Source organism: Triticum dicoccoides, chromosome 5B (genome assembly GCF_002162155.2).
Source record: "Triticum dicoccoides isolate Atlit2015 ecotype Zavitan chromosome 5B, WEW_v2.0, whole genome shotgun sequence".
Taxonomy (NCBI): Eukaryota; Viridiplantae; Streptophyta; class Magnoliopsida; order Poales; family Poaceae; genus Triticum; species Triticum dicoccoides.
Window position 1 is genome coordinate 677,430,387 of NC_041389.1, and position 21,571 is coordinate 677,451,957.

Below are 21,571 nucleotides of genomic sequence, written 5' to 3' on the forward strand. Positions count from 1 at the left end.
TCCGCCACTGCCTAAAGGTCTAAATGCAGCATATCTAGTGTAGATACAACTTCTTTGATACTATAGCTTGTATACTATCTTCATTAGCATGTATCTTAATGTAGATATAACTTCTTTAACGGTTTTCGCACGCTGTAGGATATGCATTAAATATGCATCCACGTACAACTGTTTTTATAGGTTGTATCTTAGGCTTAGATTCAGAGCAATGTATTTTTTTAAACCATGGTAATGTAAAACCCCGGTATTCCAATATCTAAGCAATGAATATTCCAGTTTCTAAAGACCATTGTTTTTTTAGAAGAAGAAAAAGGAGCTCAAGGCCCCTTTTAAAATACTGCCAAGATACTACTCGTTGGAGATACTACGATTTATAAAATATGGTATTTGTTAATGCCAGACACAATAATATTTTTAAGACTATAGTTTCTAAAAAAACATGATATTCTAAAGAAAATATAAATACACTTAGCTGCCAAACACGGCCTTAAGACGACTCTAGCAGAGTCGTCATATAGGCAGTCATCATAATGCATTTGGAGGGAATTATGTCTAGATTAAGACACTAACTCGCTTTCCTCATTAAATAAGATTTAAGGTGTCACATCGAAAACAATTCCTAGTAGTAGTTAGGTACGGTAGTCAAAGCAAACCAGTAGTGAGTTGTTGTGTATATGAAATAAAAACAAAATATTAAATGAGTAGAGTACAGTTTTAGAAATGATTCATAAACATGTGGGTGTTACTGTGAGCAATTTATGTACGAAAAAGGATAATATTATGGAGTAACTACAGTGCTCCATCATTCGAGTAAATGAGTAGAGTACAGTTTTTGACAATTACTTAGATTTACAACCTCAAGCCGTACGTTACATTAACCAGTTCAGATGAGTGTAAAAAAATATGTAACTATAAAACAAGTGAATTCTATGTTTTCCGTCTAATTTCATTTCTTTACACTTAGATTTTTATCCCGCTTACCTATTTATCAAAAAAAAATGCATGGCACTACCCTTTTAATTTTGTGAGAGAATTCCCAGTATTTGGTCCCTGTCATCAGGTCGAGGTGGCAAATTTCTTCACAAGCCTAAGCATTTCTTACACCTTAAGAAATATGTGTGTGTGTGTGTGTGTGTGTGTGTGTGTGTGTGTGTGTGTGTGTGTGTGTGTAACTAAGTTTAGGGTATACATTGGTTGATAGAAATTATATCTGACGTTTTCACGTAATTTAGAGATGACAATAAAAATGTGTGTATAATGGTTGTCTCTTTGTTTTATCTTCCATAACTAGCTACACCTAAATATGTGGTGCGAGACGACCTCTATTCTTAAATAGTTGCAATCCACTACCTACTTTTTCACTTCGTGCGGCTATGCCACACCATCAAGTCATGCATATAGTCAAAAATTATAATTTGTGCACTAATTAAAAAACAGTATAACTCAGCCACCTATGGCCTCTCAAAGCAATTTGTGATCCTTGACCGTCCGATCAAACTAACCAACGCACTGGATTGCTCAATCACTAGCTATTTTTTCTCTTCATGCAAAGTATGCCACATCATCAAGTCATGCATGTGGTAAGTTACAATTTGTATACTAATCTATCCATGCAATCATGATTTGTTTAACTAATTTTTATGTGGGCATAGGCGTGCCGGCTTGGAACAAATATATGTAGGTCATCTTGCATACTTTTTATATAGGCACCCCATTGACTTCAATCCAACATCTTTTTTCTTTTCATACAACATTTCATCACCTGCTTTATTTTAAAAAATATAAACTGGGGGCAATTTAAATTTGTCTTCCAATAGTGTTAGGTTTTAACATATATTTTTATTAAAGATTCCGGCAGCAACACGCGATGCATCATCTAATTGTGTTAAGAGACCATCTTTTAATTAAAAGAGGGCATTATCTTCTGATTTCTCTCTCCTTTTACGTATAGTTTGGATTGCTTACCACATGTAGCACGTGGTCTAGAGGGCCATGTATTTAGGACTTAGGGCATCTCCAGCCGCGCCCCCAACAGGCCCTCCCCAGGCGATTTTGCCGCGTCGGCGCCATAAAAAGGCCCCAGTCGCGCCCCCAGAAGCCCGTTTTTCGCCTGCTCGGGCCAAAACTAGTGCCGGCAGACCCAGACCGAACCCGGCGCCCTGGGGGCGCTTGGGGAGCCGGCACAAGCGAAAAAGGCGCGTGGGCCCATCCTGGAGGCGACCCGAGGGCCTTTTCCCGCCGTTTCTTGACGTTTTTCCCTCGCATCTCTCCCGCTCGCTCGCCTTCCTCCCGCCATTCTCTCCCTTTCTCCCGCCAAACCCCCTCCCGCTCGCCGCGAAGAAGTACGCCATGCCGCGCGCGGCGGCAACTGCGACTGGCACCGTGGCCCAGCCGAAGCAGAGGAAGCCGAGGGGCACCAGAAGAAGAAGAAGCGGGCGGCTAGGTCAGGCGAACCGCGCATCAAGTGGACGTCCAAGGAGGAGGAATGCCTCGCCGAAGTATGGAAAGTCGTCTGCCTCGACCCGACCACCGGCGCGAACCAGAGCTTGGAGACGTACTGGGGCCGCATCAAGGTCGAGTTCGACGAGCGGAAGCTCGTCGACCCCTACTTCAAAGGCGTCTACATGCAGCGCGGCTCCAAGGCGATGGCGAACCATTGGGGGCATATCCAGTTGGCGTGCAACAAATGGCATGGAATCGTCGAGGAGGTCGCGGCTCGCCCGGAGAGCGGCGCCAGCGTTGAGGATCAGGTACGCACGCCGTTCGCCCGCATATCTTCGTCCCCTACGCCCGCCGCCCGCCAACTGTTCGTCCCTCCGCGCAGCTGCTGCGTATGTTCGCCATGTATCGGGGCGACAACCAAGACGCCGACTTCAAGCACCTCCACGTCTACAAGCGCATTGACAAGTGCGAGAAGTGGGCGGAAGTCCGACGTGCCCTCGACAAGGCCAAGGAGACATACAAGCCGGACGCGACGACTCCGGGCGCGTCAGAGGGGCGGCCGGATGGCCACAAATTGGCAAAGAAGGGGAAAAGAGCCGACGCGGCAACCGCGCGAGTGCAGGAGTCCATCGAGCATTGCCTCACCGACGCCCAGGCCCGGGCCGTCCTACGCGAAGAGAAGACCGAGGCGCGGTGGTCGTCGCTAATGAAGAACAACGCCATCAAGCTCGACCTGCTCCGGACGAACGTCGCCGCGAAGAAGAGGAACACCGACATGGCTTTTCTGATGGCGGGGCGGACATGCTCCAGAGCAACGACGAGAAGCTCAAGGCGTGGTACCTGGTGCAGCGTGGCCTCATCCTGAACGAGCTGCCGACGGCAACGCCGACGACGCCCACGCCCACACGGATGCCAAGCCCGAACGACGCCTCTACATCGCCGCCCAGCAGTGCCGAAGCCGCGCCGACGCAGCCCAGCACCGAAGCAGCTCCGACACCGACGAGCCCGCACACGCCGACTCCGCCAACGCCTGGAGCCGACCCCACCGAGTGAATCGTTTGCGCACGCGAACTTGCGGCGGCGGCGCTCTGTTTTTTGTAACGCCAGACTACGTCCAATCGCCGGATTTGCGGCGTCTTTTGAGAGCAAAAACGACCAAGTTTAAATTTTCCGCATCCTGGAATCGGCGCGTGGGGGCGTGACTGGGAGCTAGGTCGCCCCCAGAGGCCGAACTAACGCCGGCACACCCCCAGGCCGCTCTATTTAGACGCCCTGAGGGGCCGAACGGCTGGAGATGCCCTTAGGAGCAGAGGTAGTATATGCCTGATACATCCGAAAGAGCTGACCGTCGTCGGGCTTCAACCAAATTTGGATCAGACGACGATGATGGAGCGTCATGCACTCATGCTTGCCACCAAAGTCGTTGCTGACTTGTGCATATGACGACAATAGTATTAGTAGGAGCGGTAATCTATGTACGTACTCCCTCCGTAAACTAATATAAGAGCGTTTAGAACATTATTTTAGTAATCTAAATGCTCTTATATTAGTTTACAGAGGGAGTACTTACTATGCATTCAGTGCGCTCACGATGATTAACACCGCCGCAGTACGCCAGCCATCGTCGTATGCAGAGGCGACTGACTCTCCACGGCTGGCACATGCGTGAAAACATTGCCTCTCGCTCGGCCCATCTCGAACACATTTCTCTCTAAGAAAACAAATCTCCTGTTGTGAATTTATTATTTATCGGATGTCCCTCTGACTTTGCGCGGCGCGGCGAATTAAGCACGTGTGTCATGCCTGCATGCACTCGTCCGGCAGGCGCACGTGGTCCCTCACGATCGATATGATCCAAAGTCTTTGAGCGCCATCATCCACCGGACCGACGGGCGGAGACGGTGCGACGAGTGCGTCCTCTTGCAGACGCACGCTCCACTTGGCCTGAGACGGAGATGGAGATGATGCAACGCGATGGGATAGAGAGCTGCATCTGCATGCATGCGTATGATGCAGTTCAGATCAGATATACTATGGCTGGAAGATGTGTACATACATACATCCAGCGGTTCGCGGCGGGTGCACTAGCTAGCACCGTTTCATTCTTTGATTTTTGGTGCTCCAGCTGGAAGATCGATCCAGGGCACGCATGCCATGCATGTGGCGTGCAATGCATTGCGACAACTTTTTTGTCGTTGGATTGACTTTTTTTTATGCATCCTCACACCTACGTACGCCTATATGACATATAATACTGCTGTAGTATATTTAAAAATATGAAATTCATGGCACTAGTACACATGACATATTTTCATAGAAGAAGCCCACCCAGATGAGATCGTAGAAATTCGTCACTGCCTGACGGAAGTCGAATTCCGGTCTGCAAGGTGCGCCATAGCGACCTTGCCACTGGGCTACTGCCCAGTGCTCACTGCTGTAGTATTTGTATATAGGCTCAGGATTCGCTGACTTGATCACTTTTAAGTCAACGCGCTATAGTAGACTGACTTTGACCACTCTGCCCGTAGGATCTAAAAACACTAGTAGAAAAAGGCTCATTTGTCCCGGTTCGTAAGGCCCATTTATCCCGGTTCGTAAGGCCCATTTGTCCTTATTCCCAAATCGGGACTAGAGGGTCGGTACTAAAGGCCCTCCCCTTTAGTCCTGGTTGTGTTATGAACCGGGACTAAAGGCCCTTCACGTGGCCGCTCTCTGGAGCTTCACCTTTAGTCCCGGTTGGTAACACCAACCGGGACTAAAGAAATTTTTTTGAAAGTTTGTTTTCTGAATTGTTTTGATTTTTTTGTTTTTTTCTTATTTTTAAATCTCTGAATTATTTGACAATTCAATTTCTAATCACCCACTCTAATTACTGCTCAATTATGAATCACTCATTCCAAATCATCTAACTTCTTGGTCGGTCACCCATTCCCTCACTACTCCAGTCTGAACACGCTTAACTTTCGAGTTCTACTCCCCCTAGTTTCCAAGTGTGCACTTGTTGTTTTCCTGACAATACTAAGCTGTCAATCCTATTAACCCTTAGGAGTTGAACTTGAGCATTAAGCACCGTTTGAGTTTGAAACTATTATTCTAAAAAACAATTATTATTTATTAACACTAATATTTCTTTAATAAGTAGTTTGACCATAATTTGACCATAGTTTGACCAGATTTGACCATAGTTTGACCAAAAGTCAAAAAAACTAACAATAATTATTTATTAACACTAATATTTCTTGAATAAGTAGTTTGACCACAATTTGACTAGATTTGACCATAGTTTGACCAAAAGTAAAAAAACTAAAAATAATTATTTATTAGCACTAATATTTCTTGAATAAGTAGTTTGACCATAGTTTGACCAGATTTAACAAAAAGTCAAAAAAATGAAATTTGAGCATATCTTTTTTTCTTTTCAGAATTTGAGGATTCTAAAAATTTACAAACAGGCCTATGGCTGTCAAAATTGGATGCGGATTTTCGTGCTGATTTTTTAAATATATTATGCATTTTTTCGACATCGTATGCAAAAGATATGGCCGTGTTTTACTTTTTCATAACACTTTTTTGCAAAACATGTTCAAATTTAAGTTTTTTAATTTTCCTAACTACTAGATGTAGTAACATAACTACATCTCGAAGGATTTTAATTTTTGAAGTTTTTATCATTTTCTTTTGTTTTTTACAAAACTGAAAAGGCGATACAGGGGGTAGAGTTTGAACCTTTAGTCCCGGTTTGAGACACGAACCAGGACTAAAGGGGCATTAGTCCTGGTTCGTGTCCTTTAGTCTCGGTTTGGGACACGAACCGGGATTAAAGGGCATCGCACCCTTTAGTCCCGGTTCGTGTCTCAAACTGGGACTAAAGGTCCAATTGAACCGGGACTAATGCCTACCCGACGCCTTAGCCGCTTGAACCGGGACTAATGCTCACATTATTCCCGGTTCGTGATGCAACCAGGACTAATGTGTATATTGAGCTGTGACCAAAGCCCTGTTTTCTACTAGTGAAGGAACCATCCAGATCTCTTGCTACATTAATGATTAGATGGGGTATATACAATATGAACATTGTTGCTACAATCTGTGAGTTGTATCAGCTAGTGACTCCTTCAACTTTTTTTTTTTTTTTTTTGCGGAAACTATCCTTCTTCAAGTTAGCCAAGATCGATCGATGTGTCTGAGTATATGGTAGGTACATACTTTCAACACAACACAATTCAACAACCGTTTGTTATTGCACCATAGTTGGCGAGCTAGCCATCCTAACTACAGGCTCGACTTCGGATCTACCAATGTTAACTCTGTGGGTGGGAATAGTTTGTTCCACATGTTCATTTCCTTGGAAACTAAAACAAGTTCGGCGCCAATCTTGTAGCTAGGCTTTTCTTACTTCGGCTTACAAAATTTCGCTCGGGCCGGGCATCTAACTGAGATATAAATAAGACGAGGCTGACCCAAACATGCGACAACTAGACTAACATTTTTGTGATTTCTATGTAGAGTAAATTGCACAAAACCATCACTTTAAAGGCTAGGTTTGCAGAAAACACTATGTTATATTTCTTTGACAGAAAGTACCACGTCTACTGTAAACATTTTGCAAATAACACTGATCGGCGGATTTAACTCGGTTGAGCACGTTTATGACAGCCGGGGCCCTTTTTTGCCCACGTGGCGTAACATTTCATGTCAGATCAATTCTAATCAAAATTTACAAACCAGTCCCTAGATTTTACACCGACACCCCTGAATCAAAAAGTAAAAAAGCAATTAGATCCTGCAGAGGTGGGCATCGTAGGGGCAGGCGGGGAGGTGGAGATGGACGAGGACGGCGTGCGGGAGGAGGGGAAGGAGCAGGTGGTGCTGATGTGGGGCTACCTCTCCGGCGTCTCGCCGCAGTGCTCGCCGCTGCTGGGCCCCGTGCCCATCAGGCTACCCCCGGCGGCGGCCGACGACGCCTGGAAGGATGACTATAGTGGTGGGTGCGGCTTCACCGTGGCCATCTCTGGTGACGCCTCGCACTCTCGATTCGCCATGGCCATAGCCATCTCCGGTGACGCCTCGCGCTCTCGATTCGCCACAAGCTCATCAAGGAGGGCCGCTGGATCGAGGGCCACCGGATCTGCGCTGCGCGGCGCCAGGCATCTCCTTCGCGTAGGAGGCCAAACCAGGGTGGCGGCATGGTATCCCTCGCCGGATCTGGACGAGGTGGCGGTGCTCGGGACGGATCCGGACGCGTGGGGTGCTTGTGGCTCACTGGCCATATGTAGAGGAGGTCAAGTGGCGGCGGTCTTCAACCATGGTGGCGGCGGCATGTGCTGCTGCAGGGAAAACGCGGCATGGTGACCGGTGGCTGGACTTGACAACGAGGGCTGGGCGGCATGGTGAAAAATGTTGGGGCATGTTTTGCTTTTTGACCCTGTCTTTAGCAAAACGTTGTGCCACGTCAGTGAAAAGTGGGACCCAGCTGTCATAAACGTGTTTAACTGAGCCAAATCCGCCTATCAGTGTCTTCTGCAACAAGATTACACAAGACGTGGTGCTTTCTGTCAAAAAAATGTAATGTAGTGTTTTCTGCAAATCTAGGCCTCAAAGTGGTGGTTTTGTGCAATTTACTCTTTCTATGTATGTTGGTATTTGCAGAAGCCTTTCTACAGGAGCAAATAATGAAAAATATGGATCCATGGATATCATTCGCTTGCAGAATATAGTACTCCTTTTGATCCATATTAATTATTCTGATTTAGTACGATGATCGGAGGGAGTATTACATTCTTCATAGATCATAGATTTCTTTTAGATCTTTCAGTTTTGGATTTGGAAAGGAGATATTCATGGCTACTGACAGTTTCAGTCTTCGTATCGATCAAGGACCTCAGTTTAACACTGAGCGACAGCCTCCTGTCTAAAAATCATCATATCGATATACTCTTTCTTAGCTAAGCGGGTGGATGATTGATCCTATTTGATTATATCATGGGCTCAAAAAATGGATCTGAAGCTGTGAAATGTACTCGAGCAAGCTAGACTACTAGAGCCCGTGAAATTGACGTGCTTGATTCCATTTTCCTAAAACTTGTCGTTTTAGATTTATACGTGCTTGATTCCATTTTCCTCTAACTTCTTCTATTTGTTTAAAAATTGTGTAAATTTATTTATAATTTTTTGTCAACTTTTTCCAGCGTTCAAATGACATGGAACCCGTGCGATGGCCCTAACAACAACAGCTTTCAAGCACTGAAGAGAGCATGATGTCAATGCCCCGCAAAAAGGAAGTATGATGTCAATGCCCCGCAAAAAGGAAGTATGATGTCAATGTCAAATCATATTAAGGATGTCAAAACCTAAGTGCACTATAATGCAAAGGGTCAACCGCGTGTAGTGCTTACAATTTATAAAAGCAAGCACATCAGGAGCAGCCGGCAGTCTTGTTTTTCTTTTATTTTCTTTTGCTGGAAAGGGGGTAGTCATATTCTGGGAACAGATCACCTAGGTAGCCCATATCCGGGGGGGATAATTGTTGGTTTTACTGTTGCAAGACAGGTGCCGCCACGGCATCGGCACCTGAGCATACTAGTTTGTGGATGTCATTGATCTGACCAAGCGATATAATCGATTCTGTAATGTAATGGGGTAATCATTATTAGTGTAAAGCAAGGGTGGCAGGCGATCTTGCTCCCATTATTGCACTCCATAGATGATAGACCAGTGGAGTCACTGTGCCACAAATTGTGGCCTCAATTTTCACATTTCGGTGTTGCTAAATCGAAGTTTCCGGAGATTTTTCTTACATGTCCAAGTCGGTGGCCTAAGGCTACTCATAGTGGGGAGTAATGATACTACTTTCATAGTGCATAATATCATAAAGTAGTATTATAGATGACCTTATTTTTGGCCATGCATGACACAAAGTAGTATATCGTTTATTATGTTACGGTATCTATCTATGTTACTTTAACCCTCTTTTTCTTTTTTAATTCTCTGTCATATCATCATGTTTGCCATTACCGAGTGCATGATACCGGCTATGATACTCCCACTATGGCCAGCCTAAGTCATCTGTGTTGAGACTCACACAAGGGTTTTTAAAGATCAACAGTAAATAATGCGGCTACTATCATCAACTAAGCCATGAAATATTTTTCTAAGAAATCAACTTAGTAGGAGCAGACACACCCTTTATTTTTCTTACACAAGCGGGTCATCTAATTAAGTCGACTTTCTCAAAAAAGAACCAATTAAGTCGAGAGTGAGCAGGTGACTGTTTCTTGCTGTTTTCTTCTAATACTCAGTATACATAAAGGACTATTTCTAATTGTGGACTGATTTGCATTTCTATTTAAGCCGAGAGTGAACAATGTATTTAAAGGACTATTTCAATGTATGCTTTGGATGGCAAATAATAAGCGTCCGCAAGTCCCGTTTAATTGGTTTTACCTAGCTCGATAGTTTCTTTTCTCCAAAAAAAAAGAACAATTATTAAACTGTTAGACCATAAGTGGGTTTAAACGGGACCTAGTTTACATCCCTAGCTTTGGAGGAGATGTACTTTCTCGATGTTTCTAATGGTGTCGATTAAAGTGCATAACAGATGGGATCTACTGATTAATCAAGAATTTAGCATTGGTCAGCGATGACAGTGGAGATATAATGAAGTTAACCAACCAACCATGCATGCATTGCATGTCATCCGTGTATACATCCGACAGCATCAAGTTGGACACAATCGTTGATGGCTTGATGGACCATGGATGGATGGAGGCCACAACTTTATATTTTGCTTTATGCAGTGGTGCTTCCAACTAACCAAATTTGGCACATGAAAGAAATGGGACGAAATCAAAATCGACACGCCTAATGTAGCTTGTACTCAGCTAGCATCAGCACTTACAAATTTCCTTTTAAAAAAAAAAAATCAGCACTTACAGTTAGTGGGTGATAATGGCTCAATGCAGGCCTTCACCTGAAATAAATGGGAGGATTTTTTTCTTTTTTTGAAACGGAGAAATGGGAAGAATATCGACATGTCTAATGTAGCTTGTACTGAGATAGCACAGCGCTTGCCACTTGGGATTAGTGGGTGATAAGTCATAATGCAGACCTTAGTGATTCGGGCCGGATGCAAATTATTCCCCACAATACAAATAAAATATATACTAAAATGCATTGGAAGCTTTTGAACTTGGTAAGAGGATTTTCACATCACCTTGCATTGGTTTGACCGTGTTGCTTTATATATGAAGCGGGGTGAAAACCTGTTTCCGAAAAACTCTTTGTTTTTGTAAATAGAGTTTTTGTGTGCATTCACCAGTTTTCTTATAGGATTTGAGCCTTGATGGGCTGTAATTAAGCAGCAAGTCAGGGAGCGCCGCTAAGTGCAATAGCGGTTTGATTTACCGTTTTTATCTGTAGATGTGATGATCAGGGAAAGCCTAACATCACTCCCATCAAGTTTTGACCTGATGCATTGTAAGAGCAGGACATACATATCAGTAGGTGGGGTGTTGCGATCCAGCCAAAGATATTGCATGCGTCGATGCACTCAGAACGATCATGACATGAGCGCCCATCGCCGTTCCAACATGCGCCGGAACTAGTGTCACTGTGGCTTGGATACGCGTTTAACCATTGATCATCAGATAGTGCAGTGCAGTGACAATGACCGTGAGGGCTCGTCACCAACTAAATAAATCTCTGCCTGGATAAGGAGGTGGGTGAAGGTCCACGTGTTGACCGCTTGTTAGCTCTCAGCGTGGCTTAGGTCGACGATCGGACGGTCGGGGCCGTTGGTCGCGTGATCCGACGGCTCGCCACGATCCTGCAACGATGCGCGGACGAGGATCGCACTATGCACTTGATCTGTTTATTAGTACACATTACATGCTTATCTATCTGCAAAGTAATCTATGACTGTGAGGTCATGTCCAATGCTACAGCTTCAGGTAGGCCTTGATAGATCCCTCAAGTCAAATCGATGGCATTGCTGGTGGATTTGGATTGGCAATCCATCTCTTGGCATAATCAAACGTGCTTGAGAAATATACGCTGTATGAGTATGATGGGATGGACGATGCGGCGCCACTCGAAATGCCGAATTCCACTAGCCCGATCGATCAGGATCATGCATGCATGACAAAATCATGCGTGTTTTTCTTCTCTATGTGAAATTTTTATATATATCATGTGCTTTTGCACCAGAAAAGAAAGAACAAAAATCGATGTCTAGATCTAGATGAGTCGGAAGCAGAGAAGTCTGTCCAGTGCTGCTGCCACTTTTGTCATAAAAATAAGTTTATGAGTTTTGTTCAACATAGTATGCTTTCTGTTGTAGAAGAAAACACATTACTTAATTTGTGGTGCAGCTTTGGGTGGTAGGTAGGCCAACATAGGTTTAGATCTTCCGATGCTGAAGGTAGAAGAATAATCCTAATTTACTTAAATTCTGACACTATGTGCTTTTGCACACAAAGAAGAAGAAGAAGAAAAATCGATGTCTAGATGAGCCAGAAGCAGAGAACGTGTCCACCAGTGCTGCTGCCACCTTTGACATAGTACTAATTAAGTTGATGAGTTTTGTGCAATACTTTTCTTTTCTGTTGTTGTCCAACAAAACCCATTTACTTACTTAATTGTAGTGCAGTTTGGGTGGTAGGTAGGCCAACAAATTAATGTCTGGACTAGATATAGTCTGGATCTTCTGATGCAGGGGACAGAAGATTGGTAAACACTTCTGATCTATAGTCTGAAGCGACGCCAGCGCCAGACCAATCGACGTCCGTCGATTCGTTGTAAAGGAGACGCTCCAGATTTCGTCGTGTTTCACAAAAAAAATAAAATAAGGAAAGCCCCGATCTCACGCCCCCGCTCGCAATCATCTCCTCTAATCCCTCGATAGCATTAAACGCGGGCCCTGCCCGAGCTCTGCTTCCCACCCGAGTCGCCTCGCCGCCAGCTCGCTCACCAGATCCCCTGCTCCTCCGCCGTATCACCGCGACTCCTCCAGCCAACGACGCCTCTCCGCTCCGCGACCACCCCGGCCACCGACGCCTCTCCGCTCCGCCTCATCAGCCCGCTCCATCCGCCTCGCGCACCTCCAGCTTCGCCTCACATCGGTGGAAAGCAGCACCGAGCCTCCTGCCCCATTGTTCCTCACTCGAGCCTCCCCGCCGAGCAGCATGGCTACCACCTAGTCCACTCCACCGACGCTACCTCGTTCGATTCCGCGGAGTTTTCTCAGTCGTTGGGCTATCCCATCTACTGATTCGGCTGCATCCCCATCGATTTGGATCGACCGGCCTGAGTATTGGCCATTGAATTTCTAAATTGCAGCTGTATTTTTGAAGCTCCCCAACCTGAATCAAAGGTATGTGCACCTCGTGGAGTGCCCCAGTTTTTTGGGGATTTTGTCAATTTCACAACCGATTTTGATGTGTAATGCACCCTTCAGATGGATGAATTTTGTTTTTTTGTTCATTGCCGGCCTAGTATTGTTTCGATTATTAAGTTGTTTCAAATCTTGTCGGTGCTTCATATCTATTTTAGAATTGCTGCCACACTTCATTTTCAATGCATCCTGCAAATGCTTCCTCTAAACAGAGCATCCAAGTAAACGTACCCCCATATTGGCGCTAAATTTGTTAGGATTACCCCTTTTGAATTTCCATGCTTCCATCAAAGAATAAAAATGCACCCTGAATTGAATGAAATGCACCCTAAATTCCATGACTCAATCACACAAAATTCCTTCGTAATTGTCCCCTTTTTGGATACTGTCTTTCCAGAATAATGCTTCATCGCCAAAAATACTAACAGATGCATCCCCATCCTGGCACCAAGCTTACTAATTTCAGTACCATGCGCTGTATTTGTAGTGTCCATAATTTCGTGCTTCTGTAATCCTTTCTGTCATCAGTCAACATATATATACTCTTATTTAGTAGTGCATTACTTCCATACAACTACTTCCAGAAGAGAGCTAATCTATCACTTCATTCCTTACGGAACATTTTTCTTACAGAAATGCTAACAATCCGTATTCCGTGTGTTCTCAGGTGACACTCAACAATGACTAAAAAGGAGTTGATCATGCTGCAGAGTCGACATTCAGCTGGTAGGTTACATGATATTGTCAAGGGTCTCCCACAGAGAAGGAAAGACCTCATTTGCACAAACAAAATGGGGTAATCTACTTAATATTAGCAAATTCTCAGCTCCAGAGGGTCTCCTAGAATGGATCGTTGACCGGATTGACCCGAAGCTAGGTGAATTTCGGAATCCACGAAACAATAACAGCATTCTATTCACTCGACAAATGGTTGAAAAGGCTCTCGGGCTTCTGTCTGGTACTAGGCCGGTGGTTATCATAAGCAAGCATGAAGAATCACCTCACCGAGAATTCTACAAAACGGACTATGAGCATGGGAGATGGGCGCCCATTCACCATGCTGCAACCATGCTAGAAAACGGCAATGATCTAGATGATGAGACCTTCTTCAGGACATTCTTTCTAGTAGCATTGGCTACTCATTTTACACCCGGAACTGGAAATATGGTTCCTTTGGAATATTTAGGCAGCCTTGAAGTTGCTTCCGAGGTTTGCGAGTATGCATGGGGAGAGCAAATTCTCAAAGATGTCATGACTGAGGTCGATACATTCCAAAAGAAGAAGAAGAAAGCACTACTAGATGGTGTCTTCAAAAAAATCTGGGTCGGCAGCTGCCTACCCGTGCTCGCGGTATACACACTATACTACACATATGTTTCTATAGCAGATTTCATAGCCTTATTCTTTCATTTAAATACACATGTTTTGATCATACTTTTTATTCCAGATTATATACATGGACCATCTTGACTTTCCTGAATCATCTTTGTCGACGCATCGCATAAATTACTCACTTCCCAGATCATCCCATGTAACCGATGCCGACTTCGAATTTGTCATGCTCGCTGATAAAAGTAGACTGAGCCTCAACCCATATATTTATGGCGCACGACCGGTAAGACACAACAAATTATGACTTCCATACCTTTCTGGTAGTCATTGCTTCCAATATATGCAAAACATTTATCTTTCTCCGTATACATCTGGATGGAAGCATTTTTATTCGACTAACGATCCACCAGTATTCACTTTACTCCTTAGACCATTGCTTTAATACTGCAATTTTTTTTGCAGTTTCGTGCACCCGAGGCAACCCCATATGCCGTTGTAGCGCCAATCTACCAACAGCAATCTACTCAACAGCCAAATGTTCAACAAACAGATAATGATTCTACCAACCATCCAGCAGAGGTGCCCACCCAATTTTTTTTATCATTTCATAACAGAATTTTGTATTACATATCTTGTACTCCATGTTTGTCATGGGTTTTCTAATCTTTCCTTCCGTGCTTCACAACAGGACATGCATCACCAGGTCCCTACATTACCTACCAATCAATCTGAGGTATACCATAATGAATTTTCCCTCACATATTACAGCCATAACATGCTATAAGATTAGCGACAACATATATACAACAAACCATGCTGCTACCTCCTTTCCTAAATGTTGTCATTGTTTACTTCTCATGCTTCCAGCTAGCATTACCGTCAAGAACAACCACATATTCTATACAACAACCCATGCTGCTACCTTCCTACTTCATTGTTTCATGCGCTCAATTTGAAGCTTCCACCTTAATAATTTGTAAAAACCTTTATCCTTGCAGGAACTACCAGCGTTCATACTTCCAATTTTGCGAACGCATAATGCAAAATGGGCACTTGATATTTCAAAAGCCACATCACGACTCAACAAACTGCACGCAAAGCGCATGAACGAGTATGCACAAGATGTCATTGCTGCCTCAAGAATTCATACTCCAACAACACCTACTTATTCCTCGCCTGATAGGGTAGGCCAAGACTCATATACTGAAAATGCTCAAGAACATGGGACCAAAGCTACACCCAACACCAAGTTTTGGCAGGAAGCAGCTGCATATGCCGAAGAGGTTGAGAAAAGTGTTTGAAAAACACCTCGTAATAACCAGGATGTTGCTTCTACATCAGCTCCTGCGACGAACCAATCCACCGGAGAGGAAGATACAAGGCGGAGGATTCTTGATACGTACGAAGATGCAAGTTTCAGCTTTCTACCTCCAGGTCAAACTTGGACCCAAGTATGGTCCGAACCTGCTTCGTCGCCACATCATCCACATACTGCCGATGCCGCTACTGCAGTTGGACAATCCTCAGCTCCAGGTCAGTGCATCGTATACCACTACCAACCTGACTTCATCATCAATTGTTCATCACTAACTCCATTGGCATACATATCAGAAAATGCAGGACCAACAACCATGTCAACAGTGGACGCAAACTTGGTGCACATCAGTCACGGAACATCCCCTGTACAATCGCCACCACCAAAATCACCAACCCATCTCAACCAGGTGCATTATTTTAGTTCTCAACAATGCTTCCATTCACCCAACTTGTAGCTTCCGTTACATATTTCCCATGTTTCCAACAACCACCATATGTAGCTTCCATTACACATATGTCTATTACATATTTTCCATTCATTACTCAACAACTGCATCATTTGAACCCATTCCTAGCACGTATTACTTATTTCTCAAGTTTCCAACAACTTGTTTACATGCTTAAACTTAGGAAAATGGAACCAAAGCACCTAGCATCATCCATATCGTGACCGAGGTACTGATGCATCCTTTCCAACTCACTTTCACTCCAAAACCCCAATCTATCTCCACCAAATCACATTAACAACAAATAATGTATTGTACATATTATGATCCATTCAGGTACAACAACCCACCGTGAGGGATATCCCTGAAACTATTGGCACCCAAACTCAGGAAAAGAAAAATAGGAAGAAGCGAGCTTGTCTTCGAAAAACCGAGGACACAAGGTTGAAGAAGCTCAAGGTTAACAGTTCCTCAATTCAAATATACACTAAGTACATTACCACCAGATGTGTGAGACCTCCGACAAAAAAGGAAAACAGGTTACAATTTCCATCATCTATAATTCATCTCATCCATTGCCTTAAATTTCTTCATACCGAACCATGCTTCCACAATAGACTACTCATGCTTACAATCTATGAAACATTTGCTTCCACCATTTACTTATAGGGCACATTCTTTCCATGTGTTCTCCCAGGGCTCCTTTTGTTGATTACCAGGGGTATCACATATCATATGAAGATTTCCGCGAGGCAATGAAACCACGCGGGTTCGTTGACACCGATACAATGGAGCTCTACATTCGACAATTCAACCTTGAACAATCAATTCAGACTTGTGGCTCCGCTCTTCCAACCAAATATGCATTCTCACAATCTTTGACCGTAACTACATTTCACACCTGTCTCAAATGTTTCATTATTTACATAATATAACTATCCTAACATGTTGTTTCTACCTTTCAACAGGCTAAACTACTGGTTCCCGAGGACAAATTCATTGCATCCAAGTGCCTTCGTGAATTCAACACTGCATACCAAGATGGCTCCCTCAAGTCAAAGGATCTCATATGCCTCCTTACATTTTTATTGAATGTTGTCGATTAACAATAAATGTTCAAATCTGACCACTCACATGGCTCTGACCATGATAATTTGCAGCTATACTTCGCCATCCCCCAAAAAGAACATTGGATCGTGTGCTGCATCAACCTTCTGTACAAACAGATCAACATATTTGACTCAGGCAGAAAGCTCAAGAATGACGAGGCATACGAGATATCCAACAATCTGGTTAGTACTCTCTCCAACTTACAATAACGAAATTCTAGTTCCATGTTTTACGATGATGCATCCATTACATTTTGCATCCTCGTCTTTTAGGTTAGCAATTTTGTGACACTTGCGGCACATGCTAAAGCTTTCACAAATTTGGATTTCATGAAGTTCACGTGTTTCAACCCTCCGGAATGCCCCCAACAGAAAACATAGTAAGTTTCATACAAACTATTTGCAACTCAATTATTAAGAACCTACACACTAAGTTCGATGCTTTGTCCCCTATATTACCAGCTATGATTGTGGAATATTCGCAATGCTCTTCATGAAGCAATGGGATGGGAAGAAAATGGCAGAATTTAGCAAGGTACTTCGCCTACATCCTACCTACACCTAACGTGTCAACTGTACGCATCTACCATTTGTTTTCCATGCTTCCGACCAACAAAACTACCATTATAGTTGCCCCACAAACAAGCATGTTTGTGCTTCATCCTACATACGCCTCACTAACAAATCTTTTCAATTTCACATGCTACCAACACATCCTTCTCAAGCTTCAATCTACACAATTGTATGCTTCAATGCTCTAACCACAAGCTGATGTCTATTGCAGGACACTTATGACCATCGCGCGCTTATCACAGAAGAAATCCTCACTTCACAACTCAACACTCAAGATCCAAGCTGGGTACTGAAGAAGAAATGAGAAGCCTGCATAGTCATGTTCAAGAAAATAAAAATCCGTGCTTGAGAAGCCATCCTAGAAGCGTACAAGAGAATAAAAGACGGCGCTTCTATCAACTATGTGCTTCAATTTTTTCTGTGTAATTTTTAGCTTGTTTTTTCTAAGACACTACTTTTCAGTAACCATCAGACCAGTGTCATGTTTGTGTTCTTAACTGATTGGGTTTCCGATCATCGGTTACCCTACCACATTTTACTTGTTTTGTGGATCAATCTCTTATTCAGAATTACTTACAAAGAAATTTACCCAAGTTGTACATTTTTTTTGTTCAATGCCATCTCCAACCAACTTCCCCGTGCTCCTAATTCATACAAATTTTTTTCCACTACATTAGTGCTGCTGCTTCTTCCTCACATCACTCTTTCATATTAAGATATCCCCGCCTTGTATACCTTATTATTTCACACCCATACAAACGGATGTTTCGGTCATGGAAACAAGATGCATCCAAGTAGTCTGCTACTAATCAAACTAACCAAACTGACCTTCACAACACCAGCCGTTCCACAAACTTATTACACACCTCTATACTTTTTCCTTTACAAAAATGTTTCATTATATTACCTAACTACCTATCACAAACTACATTTGAAATGATTACGACTTGGCAATCCCCCTTTTTCAGACATGGGCTTCAGGAAGCAATGTCAATTTTTGTTCATATCTTTATTCAAACTCCAGCCAATACACTGGATAGGTTCAAAGTTTCTGCATCAAAATCATACCCACAACAAACCACAACAAATCTCAAATCTTAAACATGTTCTGACCAACTTTTTACACAAAAAACACACTACTTGGTAACATACCAGATATTGCTTATTCTAAAACTGAAACAAACTTTGCATTTTACAGTGTCAGCTCCGTCTGTCGCCTAACTTTCTCAAACTCCTGCTTCTGCTTATGCCTCTCAAGCGCTAGATATGGGCAATTTCTCTTGTCGTGCCAATCCTCTTTACAGTACGAACACAGACCCTTCTTCTTTCCTTTTTGCTGCGCCTTTTCCTGCCTAATCTCCACCAGGGGTTTCTTCCTCTTCTCTTTATCTTTTGGTCTACCTTTTTTCGCAGATTTAGGAGGATTTTTCACACTGCTGCAGCCTACTACTTCTTCATTAGGTGCTGCTGACTCTGGCAACCCACCTGACAACCTCCACTTCCATACCAGGTTGCTTAAATCATCTACCCCACCAGTAACAATCTTGTACGTTTCCGGACCAAAACATGCATCCGAAGCAAGGGTGCACATCCTAATGCACAGGTCATTGTACCTCAAAGTATTTTTTTCTGGGACATCTGCAGAAAAGAGATTGCTTCTTGCAGGTCTAACGGTTGCTTCCTCAGACCATCTATACAACAAGTACTTCTCTGGTATTACTTGCACATTAGTATGCACCATGACCTTCAGAATGTGATGACACAACATCCCATTCATGTGGAATCGGTTGCATGAGCAGTCATATGAGTTCTCAACTGGGTCAACAACAACCACACGGATTTTTGTAGAACTTGGATCGCATCGTCGAACCTCAAACTTAAATTTATTACCTTCAATCGGATTAATCATCAAAGCTGTTGTTTCCTCCATCATACCTCTGAACTTTCCGAAGGCAGACCTGGTGTAAAACTTTGACGCTTGCTCCTCTATCTTGTACCTAGAGAAATAAACATTAACAACTTAGAATTGATTACAGAAGCATGACCACGACAATACAGAAGCAATATCACAGTACTGATGATGCTTACAGAATCAGTTATGGAAATTGAATAAAATATCCTGCCTTACCTCGACCACAACGTTGGAATCGTCGCCTCGCCGAGGAACCCAGCATTGTCCTCCCGGTCTAGCCTAGTTTCCTGAATGTACTCATACTGCTTCACGAATTGCCACACCGAGTCGTGAGGGTGCACAAGCTTCTTGAAGAATGAGTTCAAACCTTCTGATCTGCCGGTCGTTCCAGTGAAGGGAAAGAAATTCTTTTTAAAGTACGCTGGTGCCCATGTTTTTCTGCATTCCCACATGTTAATCAGATGTGTGTGCTCAACAAGCTCATGCTTCAACACCATCCGCTTCCATGCTTCCTCAAATTCTTCTATGGTGTCCGTCCCATTCACACAATAATAGAATTATTCCTCAAATTCCTCTCTTGTCCTAAACAACATACCAAGTTTTTCCTTCGCGATCTTCAGCACATGCCACTTGCAACATCTGTGTATTATACCTGGAAACACCATACCAATAGCTGTCGCCATCGCTTGATCTTGATCAGTCATTATGCACCCAGGAGGATCATGACCCATTGCATCCATCCACCTCTCAAACACCCACTTGAATGTCTCTATTGTTTCATCCGGAAGCAACGCACATCCTAACATCATCGTCTGCATGTGATTGTTGATCCCCACGATGGGTGCAAATGGCATATCGTACCTGTTCGTACAGAACGTAGTGTCAAAGAAGACGCAGTCTTTGAATTTCTTGTATGCCTCCCGGGTTCGTCCATCCACCCAGAATAGTGCCCTCACTACTTTGTTCTCATCTTCCAGCTTTGCATAATAGAACCGGGGACTCTCTGCATGAAGCTTCTCAAAATATTCCATCATTTTCGCCATATCATTTAAAGACACCTCATTTCTCATCTTAGTTCGAATGTTTGCAACGTCTCTGTCAGTGTATGGTAGGTTGCCTAGTTTCCCATGCAAGTCTCCAAGTGTAGCCATGATCAATGCGGTTGGTATGTTCCGATTATGCAGTGTCTTGAGAAACATGTAGTCCTCATATGGCACCTTCCTATGAGATCTATAGAACCTCGTCCATTCTTCCCTACTCATCATTGGGTGTGTATGTTGCTCCTCAAAAACTGAGACTTCCCATTTTCCATTCCTCAACAACACGGCCATCCGTGCTCTACATTCATGCCTATTAACCTTGTTCCTGCACCGTTGCTGAGCAACCTTCTTATTACCAAAATCTGGTTCTTTGTTTGATGCACTGCCTTCTTCTTCTGTTGCGTCACACCATTCAGGATCACAACCTCCTTGTTTTCCTCCAACCTGCCCTTTCCCCCCTCTTGCATGAACACACTCAAACTCTCTCCTGATGATGTGGTCACACCCCTTCTTCTGTGTCCTCTTTGTGTAACAAATCCTAGTGCCAAATCCAAGCTTCCTTGCATACTTATTATAAACCTTCTGTGCTTCCTCGATGGTGTCGAACACCTGTCCTACAAATGGCGCAGCTGGTCGAGGAGTAGTTGCGTCATCAACAAATGGCATATACGTGTCCCCTTCGATGTCATCCATGATTTCATCCTGCATAGAAAAATACAATTTAGCATCGACATTTTGCATCCACGAACATGCTCCTACATTCTGTTACGCCTTGTTATCTCCAGCTGATTTCTACAATTTGGTTCAATGATTCAATCCCAACCATTGCATCCTATAAATATTGGGGAATATAGGAAATATATACTACATACTCCAATGAATTACGCAGGCAATTTTCAGCGAATGATGCACGAAGAATAACATTGTGCCAACCCTCACGCTACACACTAGCACATATCTGAAACTTGACAGTCCCATATGAGCATCCAGCAGGCATTCATTTTGCATCA

General features: G+C 43.6%; 1 protein-coding gene and 1 long non-coding RNA gene across 2 annotated transcripts; both read left to right on the plus strand.

The window, feature by feature from the left end:
- The first annotated feature begins 14,303 nt into the window (after window positions 1-14,303).
- Window positions 14,304-16,461, plus strand: LOC119306636. Its single transcript, XR_005148989.1, has 7 exons — window positions 14,304-14,447; window positions 14,627-14,743; window positions 14,853-14,897; window positions 15,163-15,697; window positions 15,776-15,888; window positions 16,112-16,156; window positions 16,264-16,461. It is a non-coding gene; the product is annotated as an uncharacterized LOC119306636 (long non-coding RNA).
- A 169-nt stretch (window positions 16,462-16,630) lies between these two features.
- Window positions 16,631-18,152, plus strand: LOC119306637. Its single transcript, XM_037582809.1, has 5 exons — window positions 16,631-16,811; window positions 16,896-17,219; window positions 17,310-17,416; window positions 17,499-17,571; window positions 17,821-18,152. Exons 2-5 carry the CDS (start codon window positions 17,040-17,042, stop codon window positions 17,911-17,913), a joined length of 453 nt encoding a protein of 150 aa, XP_037438706.1. The 5' UTR covers window positions 16,631-16,811; window positions 16,896-17,039; the 3' UTR covers window positions 17,914-18,152.
- Window positions 18,153-21,571: the final 3,419 nt, after the last annotated feature.